The 9,891-nt window shown below is 34.2% G+C and overlaps 1 protein-coding gene across 1 annotated transcript; it reads right to left on the reverse strand.

Annotated features, from left to right (window-relative positions):
- Positions 1-1,001: 1,001 nt before the first annotated feature.
- LOC149196286 (uncharacterized) lies at positions 1,002-1,388 on the reverse strand. The gene has a single exon (XM_089403725.1). The coding sequence runs from the start codon at positions 1,386-1,388 to the stop codon at positions 1,002-1,004; it is 387 nt and encodes a 128-aa protein (XP_089259851.1).
- Positions 1,389-9,891: the final 8,503 nt, after the last annotated feature.

The following is a 9,891-nucleotide window of genomic DNA, read 5'->3' on the forward strand; positions in this document are numbered from 1 at the left end:
ATTTAAGTAATGTTTTTATACCTTAAAAAATTTGGAAAAAATATTAATTTTCAATTTTTAATGATATACTTGATAAAAACATTTTCATAAATTATCATGGCTTGTGAACGTTAATTCAAATTATAAAAAATTCCATATAAACCTAAGTAAATAACTAACAACGCTATCCTTATATTTATCTCTATATGTTCACTTATTTACAATAATAACCACCCAAAAATTATTGAAAAAAAATATATGAAAATTATTAAGGATTACCACATATTCCTTTCACTAATATTTATTAGAATCAAATAAATTTCACAAGTATCACTGATTCTACAACACTCTGCACGGTTACGTAATTCTTAGAGCATTAGTCGTCTTTCAAACCAAAGAAGTATACAAAACTAGAAGGTAGTCTCTCTCTCCGAGCGAGACAATGATAATATATAGTCACACATTTTTGTCCGGAGCAGATGATTCATCTGAGAGGATCAATGTTCACTGTAAAACGTTATGATAATTATATCAAAATATACAATGACTGTTCCCCCCTACATAGATCTAGGTTGGGTTAACATAAATTATGTGAGTGGTTACATGGCCGTATTTTTTCGAGTTATTGGATAACATAGCTAATAAATTACGAGTGTTTGCATGGCTGTATCTATACCGATAGTGGGATAGCTATAACCTTACAAAAGTTGAAAGTCAACATTTATTGAACAGGAGCATTAGCACCTCATGCAAGGAACATAAACAATGTGATTTTGACATTATTCAGTTGCAAATATAGTGCATACTCCAAGCAGAGTGCGTGAATTCAATAAACAAATGATGAGTAGTTCAGAATACAGAGCACACAAACAGCAGCATTACATAACACCATCAGACTTTTGAAAGGAAATGCAATATAAACTCCTACTTCATCCAATAAGACTGATCACATAAAACAAATTACAGCAGATATTAGAGCACAACAACGGTAGGACAACATTGGAAAATGAATTCTAGTACTCCTACTCCCCTCTGGCAAAGTATTCAACCGGGAAAGTCCTGGTGAGACCACCAATGATTCTGAAATGTATCTTGCTAGGATTTCTCTTGTCAACCTCCATTTCACAAATGGGAACCCATAACATCACATCCCTAGCCATCACACCCTTGATGTTCTTGACCTTGTACTTCTCTACCTTGCACGTCTCATTCGCTGAGACTTTGACATGTTTGTCGGCTTTCTTGTAGTGGTGTTTACACTCACTCTTCTGCTTTATCCAAACTTGTATTGCCATGAGGCCGCCAGGGAAGCAATACAATTCCATCATATCCATGACTATCTTCAAAGCTTCATCTCCTCTAACTACAATGGCATTTTCCTTCCTGATCTCAGATTCAACGTGAGCCATTGGCACAATTAGAGAATCCTCACAGCAGAAATTGATATCACAATATTTCAACTATGTTAGAGCGACTCAGGTTGAAGATTTTGAAGAGAAGGAGCAGGATTTATAGGAGAAAATGTGCTGCATGTGGATGAACTCGAAGACTTATATTATTGCACAACACGTGGTTGCAGTGAAGTTTGACATGATAATTTATGTGGGAGCTCATGTTGGGAATTTTTCTGGTAAAATTCCCAAAACAAACAAACTGAACACAGAGACAATGCTCTGTTTTTCTGCCACAGGATCTTTAACACAGGGAAACAAAAAAATGTTTCTAGAACACAGAGTTTTACCCACACACATAAAAACTTGTATTCATAAAAAGAAACAGCGACTGTTACAAAATGGGTCTTCCTCTTAATAGAGGGATTTCACCAGCACTGCTTTTACAAAAACATCTTCCTCACACAGAGGGATTCTCCAACTGTTGTTACAAAAAAAACATCTTCCTCACACAGAGGGATTCACCAGAGATTATGCTAAAGAGCATCTTCCTCTTAACCATAGGGATTCACCAGTCTATGCTGAAAAGCATCTTCCTCTTGACAGAGAGATTCACCAAGAGACTGTGCTGAAGAGCACCTTCCTCTTTAACAGAGGGATTCACCAAGAGAACATTTCAACAACAAAATATTACTATGTCTCCTCCTGAGATTTTACACTGTTGTCTGTAAAAATCTCATTTACATTTACTGCTATGTAAAAAGAAAATCTTACATTTACTGCTGTAGATGCAATTCCTTACACATGCTGCTGCATTTTCTACTCATAACATTTCAACAAAAACAAAATATCTTCACGCTATTGCTCATTTCAAGAACCCCTGCATTGGTTTTGTTTTCTTCTACGCATTGCTGTTCATTTGCGAGCTGCTCTAATTTCGCACTACTGTGCATATGTTCTGTTTCATTACAGAATGGTCAACACCACAAAAACATATATCATACAATGCATATGCTTCACATCGAATTCATTTTCACACCGCTGTGCGATCCTCTCTTACATATCCATTCTTCACATTACATTTCACTGCTATGCATTTCAATGGATGAGCTCCACACAAAAATTACCACGCTGCTCCCCTGTTCTTCTCTACTCGCACTGCTGTGCGTTTCACAATATGTCTTCAATACAATGTCAACGAACAACAACTCATTTCCTTATGCACTGTTGTGCATGCCAATAAACATAGACTCTGTCTCCCCATGTTCTTCTCTACTCGCACTGCTGTGCATTTTACAACATATTCACAATACGTGGTCAATGCATCATGAAAAACATATATGTCATACGATTAATATGAAATTAAAAAAAAATTTACATACCCTTTTTACGCCCATACTTCCGTATATAAAAAAACATTAAAATTTATAGACTTTACCAACAATCTACGAAACATCATAAATCTCATTAATTCCTTCACATGGGCGGTCAAGCAAAAGTTCAGGCAAGTTGAAGGAGATCCTGGTCCGTTGACTTGATCGGACGCATATCGCATGCTTAAATCACACGAACCAAACGATGTTTAATGGCCGGGAGTTTGGTGGTTTTCGGATCGTACACAGGACGCGTGGCAGCAGCGGAGTGTGATCGGAGCCTCTTCGGGAAATACCACTGATCAGCAAAAGCGGTGCGATAAGGCTTAGCAGTTTTCTGAAGTAGTTTTCCGGTCACCATTTAATGGTCGCTGTTGCTATGGCGGATTCCGTCAATTAACTCGCTGTCGTCGTTGTCCCTGCACAGCAGTTGGAATTAATATTCCAACACTCCCCTTTAATTTCAATTGCTGGGCGTTTAGACATACCCAAACACTTCCCCAAGAATTCATAACTTTTATGCCTATTCGTATCAGGTTTCCTTTCATCACTTTCACTGCTTTGCTCAGGCATTCCAATCATGTAATATCCTCTTTCTCTCTGCCTTCGGCAAGATTTCCAATCTTTGCACCTCCAAGCTATCCTGCAACATTTTCTTCTCTGCACTTATGGCAGATTTAATTTCATATCTCTCCCCTATAAGAAGATCTTCATCAAAGAATGACTGTTAATATGGTTCAACAAGGATTTTATAAGAACCCGTTCACTAATAGCTTCAGCAATAATGATCAAGAATTATAGGCTCCCCCTAAGTGTATGCATCATCTTCTTTCGGCAAAGTCTTCTCAAAAGAAACTTAGATTGGCTGGGGAGCTTAAGGGACTTTCAGACTGTATTTCCTTCCTTCTCCATACTTGTGTAACTTTCTTCTTTTGCATGGTTCTAGCTTGTGTAAGAGCCCATGTTAAGTTACAATCACGTGACATATGCCCAATGTTATGACACTTGAAACATTCTACATTGTTCATGAATAAGATTTCATGATTTCTTCCTGTAAAATTGTTTCTTGGAGGTTGTCGAAGACCACAACATCTATCTCTATGAAATGCTCTACAATCTTTTGCCATATGACCAAAGTTTGAACAAAAATAACAATAACCAAAAAATGAACTTTGGTACCTGGGAGATGGTGGTTTCCTTGATGTATTTATGAAGCTTTTCTGCCTTGAGATCCTTTGATGATGACCATTGCCTCTTGCCTCTTTGACATCATCAACATTTCTTCTTGAAGCTGGTTCTCTACTTGGAGTAGAATTTCTTCTATTGTAGCCTTGGTCTTTCTCCTTGCCTTTGCTGGAACTAGGAGCATCACAATTTCTTTTTGGCTTCTTCACATCTCTTTTGCTTAAAGCATTTTCATTCTTGTTTGAGGGTTCACCTGCATACCCGAGTCCTGATTTATCAGATGGACATCTGTGATCGTTGAGCATGTCATCCAAGACTTGAGAGCTCTTCAGGATTTTGTTCATCCCTTCAACCTTTTTTCTGAGGAGGACAATCTCTTCTTCCAATCTTTCACTCTCATTATTCTTCTTTGTAAGTTGTTCCTGAGTTTCTTCCTTGCTACGAGTAGCTTCAGCTACTACTATTTTAAGGGAGATGATACCTGACTTCATTTCTTCATTCTTTGCTTCATTGCTTTCCATTTTCTTCTCAGCTTCTTGTGCCTGTTTCCTAGCTTCTTGTAATTGAGACTTAAGGGAGGAGACATTTACCTTGTACTGACCAATCTCTTCTACAAGTTTGTTCACTCTCTTGTGCCTTTGTTCAAGTTGACTTAACAAGGTATCTTCCTGCTTCTTTGCTTTATTCAATTGATTTGTCATGGATATGACTTCTTCATGATGCTTCCTTTTGCTTTGATCAAGTTCCTTCTTAAGCTTGGCGAGCTCCTCATCCCTTTCTTGTACTTGAAGTCCTATGAGGTCAACCTTCTCATTTTCAGCTTCTATGATGGGTTTAGAATTTCCTTCTTGACTGATGGTCATGGTCAGTGTTCCCTTTGCGTGAAGGTCATGAAGTATGTCCCATATATCCTTTGCTGATGAATATTTCCCTAGATTCTTCTTTACAGAATCAGGTAGTCCATCCAAGATTGTCTTTGCTGCTTTTGCATTGTATTCCTTGGATTCTCTATCCATCCTGCTATCATCAATCACTGATTCCCAAATTTCAATCCCTTCAGACTGTAAGAAAGTCCTCATTTTTATTTCCCATATATCAAAGTTCCCATTGAACCTTGGAGCCTCAAATAGAATGCTTTCAAATAGATTGTCTTCTATTTTAGTAGTAGAGGGAGACACATCCTTAGAAGGATTGGAGACTTTCTTCTTTGACCTTGCCATTCTTAACTATGCTTCAAATACCTGACTATGTATTTAAAATAACTGACTGTTTCTTCAACAGCAACACAGAAAATTAATCTGAGAAATACCTTGGATTCTTTTGCCTTAGACTTCACTCTGCTGGAGAAGTTGTTGCAGCAAAAAACTCCTTCCTTCAGCTTCTTTGACACCTTCAAAGAGCCTGGATCTGCTCTGATACCACTGTTGGGAATTTTTCTGGTAAAATTCCAAAAACAAACAAACTGAACACAGAGACAATGCTCTGTTTCTGCCACAGGATCTTTAACACAGGGAAACAAAAAAAATGTTTCCAGAACACAGAGTTTTACCCACACACATAAAAACTTGTATTCATAAAAAGAAACAGCTGCTGTTACAAAATGGGTCTTCCTCTTAACAGAGGGATTTCACCAGCACTGCTTTTACAAAAACATCTTCCTCACACAGAGGGATTCTCCAACTGCTGTTACAAAAAAACATCTTCCTCACACAGAGGGATTCACCAGAGATTATGCTGAAGAGCATCTTCCTCTTAACCAGAGGGATTCACCAGTCTATGCTGAAAAGCATCTTCCTCTTGACAGAGGGATTCACCAAGAGACTGTGCTGAAGAGCACCTTCCTCTTTAACAGAGGGATTCACCAAGAGACTGTGCTGAAGAGCACCTTCCTCTTTAACAGAGGGATTCACCAAGAGAACATTTCAACAACAAAATATTACTCTGTCTCCTCCTGAGATTTTACACTGCTGTGTGTAAAAATCTCATTTACATTTACTGCTGTGTAAAAACAAAATCTTACATTTACTGCTGTAGATGCAATTCCTTACACATGCTGCTGCATTTTCTACTCATAACATTTCAACAAAAACAAAATATCTTCACGCTGCTGCTCATTTCAAGAACCCCTGCACTGGTTTTGTTTTCTTCTACGCACTGCTGTTCATTTGCGAGCTGCTCTAATTTCGCACTGCTGTACATATGTTCTGTTTCATTACAGAATGGTCAACACCACAAAACAGACATCATACAATCCATATGCTTCACATCGAATTCATTTTCACACTGCTGTGCGATCCTCTCTTACATATCCATTCCTCACATTACATTTCACTGCTATGCATTTCAATGCATGAGCTCCACACAAAAATTACCACGCTGCTCCCCTGTTCTTCTCTACTCGCACTGCTGTGCGTTTCACAATATGTCTTCAACACAATGTCAACGAACAACAACTCATTCCCTTATGCACTGCTATGCATGCCAATAACCATAGACTCTGTCTCCCCCTGTTCTTCTCTACTCGCACTACTGTGCGTTTTACAACATATTCACAATACATGGTCAACGCATCATGAAAAACATATATGTCATACGATTCATATGCAATTAAAATAAAAATTACATACCCTTTTTACGCCAATACTTCCATAAAAAAAAAAAAAAAACATTAAAATTTATAGACTTTACCAACAATCTACGAAACATCATAAATCTCATTAATTCCTTCACATGGGCGGTGAAACAAAAGTTCAGGCAGGTTGAAGGAGATCCTGGTCCGTTGACTTGATCGGACACATATCGCATGCTTAAATCACACGAACCAAACGATGTTTAATGGCCGGGAGTTTGGTGGTTTTCGGATCGTACACAGGACGCGTGGCAGCAGCGGAGTGTGATCGGACCCTTTTTGGGAAATACCACTGATCAGCAAAAGTGGTGCGATTAGGCTTAGCAGTTTTCTGAAATAGTTTTCCGGTCACCATTTAATGGTCGCTGTTGGTATGGCGGATTTTGTCAATTAACTCGCTGCCGTCGCTGTCCCTGCACAGCAGTTGGAATTAATATTTTAACAGCTCACTCTTCGATAACGTAGGTTTTTTTTGCACTGATACATGGTACTTGGCACAGTTGTGTGAGATTAAAAATGAATGCTTACGTAAGGCTAACGAGGAATATCATACACAGGAAGGCGGACATGGAAATGAGCATGGCTAATTGCCTCAAATAGTGAATGAATGTTTACATAAGGTTCTGGGGAAATATCAATGACAGGAAGATGGGTAGGGGTTGGGGAAATATAACTGACAGGAAGGTGGGTGGGAGTTGAAATGAATGAATTTAGAATAGCGTAATAAAAAGCCTCAGTCCCAGTGTTCATAATTTAAAAACATATAAAATTCACAGAAGTCAACCCAATGAAAGACAGTTATAAATAAAAGGTCACCAGAATTTATGTTTTTTAACTACTTTCATAAAAACATTGTTTTTTTGGCGTTGAGAAGGTCATTTTGACACATTAACTTAAAAATAAAAGTAAACTGACCATTAAATAAAAAGACGAATACTAAATTTAAAAACAATATTGGTATTGATGTATTAAAGGATTTGATTCCTTTACACACACGCAATTTTTCATTTTTAAAGTTAGAATTTTGAATGTATAAATGGGTGAGGTTCTTTTGAACACTTGTCTTGCAACAATTGCATAATTAAAACTTGTAATTTTATTAAATCTTGAAATAAAAAAAATTAAAATGGACGAAATGTGGATTAGTGAAATGGAGCTGGCAAAGTTTTATATTAATTGAAAAGTTCAAACTTCCAATTCTATCCATGGACGAAATGTGGATCAGTGAAGTGGAGCTGGCAAAGTTTTATGTTAATTGAAAAGTTAAACTTCCAAGTCTGTCAATGAACGAAATGTGGATCAGTGAAGTGGCGCTGGCAAAAGAAATATTTTTAATTAAACGTATACGTATCGGATTCTCGCAACTCACAATATCACTGAGAGGTATCTACACCAAACCTGAATTCCTAGCTTCATGATTCATGGGATCTCTCGTAGCCACAAGTTTTTATAAGTGAAAAGGTTTGTTCACTCGATATGCTAGTGGCTCCTCTTCTGCCACATATACTGCAGGAAATGCAAAGATATCGACATAGAGTTAAACATAGTGTACATCAATTTTCTAAAAAAGCCTATTATGTGTCATCACTTAATAATGAATATGGTGAAATTTAGTGATGCAAGGGCTTAGAGGTTGTGCTCATAAACTTACACACGCCACTACAGGTATATATATATTTTGAAATATTTTGTGTTGAAATATTTGAAGTTTTATATATATTGACATATTTTATGGGCTGAAATATTTTATTTATAGATTATATTTTTATATTAAATTGTTTTTTATTTTATTAATATATTTTAAAGTATGAGTAATGGTATATAGAAATATTTTATTTATAATTTATATTGAATCTAATATTATTTTTAAATGTCATAAATTAATTTTATATTCAAAACAAATGATTTATAATTATTTTTTTTAATTATTTTTGTCTTCACTACTAAAATATTTTATTATGGTCTATATATATATATAATGAAGTATGCATAATTAAATAGTTTATCGAAGAAAGTATCTAAAAAATTTTACATGTGACTCAATACTTTGAATTAATATTAATATGTTCAATTTACAAGAAGCAAAGGATTTGTAAACACTACATGTCTCCTCAATTAAATAAAAATAAAAGGTCAAAAATAACATAGAGTGAAGATGTTGTAGTGTGCGGAAAAAGTAAAAAGAAAAAAAAAAAAAAAAAAGAAATCCAATTTATTATTTTTTAATTTTTTGTTTATTAATAAAATTACAAATAACTTTTTAGCGAAAAGGAAATCGTTATATATATATATATATATATATATATATATATATATATATATATATATATATATTATGAGTATATATATATATATATATATATATATATATATATATATATATATATCACATTAAAATATGTAACATATAAGTAATAGCAATTAACAAGTGTTACATGGTAGTTAATACATGTAATTTTGTTTAAATATAGTTAACTAAAGTAAAAATATTGAATTCAAGTTAGTGTTAATAATGTATGTGTGATAATAATTTTGTGGGGAAAGTTGTCCACAAGGTTTTACATGTGTGTGTGTGAGTGAGTGGGTGGTATTTGTTCTTGTCACATATAGCTGTGAAAGATAAGTTGAACATGTTCCTTAAAAAATATATAAATATTCAAAATGAAGTTGTTTTAATTGATAACCATTTTAATTCATTACTAATAAATTTTTGCAGTTTCTTATTGATATTAGTAAAGTTATATAATTATTTAATATTTTAATTTATTTATTAAAATCATTTTTATATGTCTAACTATTTCTAATATATATTCAATAAAAATATTAGTTTGAATTAATTTTCATTTAATTATTAATAATTTTATTCCTTTGTATTTGTATATGAATAAAGTTACTTAATTAGCCTAACCAAATTTTGAACCCATTAATTAACCATATTTATTAATTTTGAACTTGTTAATTAATCATATTTATTACAAAAGTAATTTTAATATTATAAAATAATTAAGTTACATTTTCATTAATTAATAGTTTAAAAGATTTATTTTCTATTATATGAAAATGAAAAATTAATTGCCTACTAAGAAGTAAAAATTTAAATAAATTTTGATAGATAGTAGCTGATAAGTCTTCACATTTATTAAGTCTGCACATTTACATTTAGAAAACATCATAAAACGCCTTGTAACTATATTTATTTACATCTTGTTTCTATCCGTTTTTTTAATGAAAATACTTGCTTAAATTATGCTAAGTAGTAATTGATGGAAATTATCTTATTTACATGAATATGAGCTATTTTGAATAATTTTAATTTTTGGTGCTTTTCAATGAA

Source organism: Pinus tabuliformis, chromosome 2_2 (assembly GCF_031772625.1).
Source record: "Pinus tabuliformis cultivar Carrire ecotype Pingquan chromosome 2_2, CPIR1, whole genome shotgun sequence".
In the NCBI taxonomy this organism is placed as follows: Eukaryota; Viridiplantae; Streptophyta; class Pinopsida; order Pinales; family Pinaceae; genus Pinus; species Pinus tabuliformis.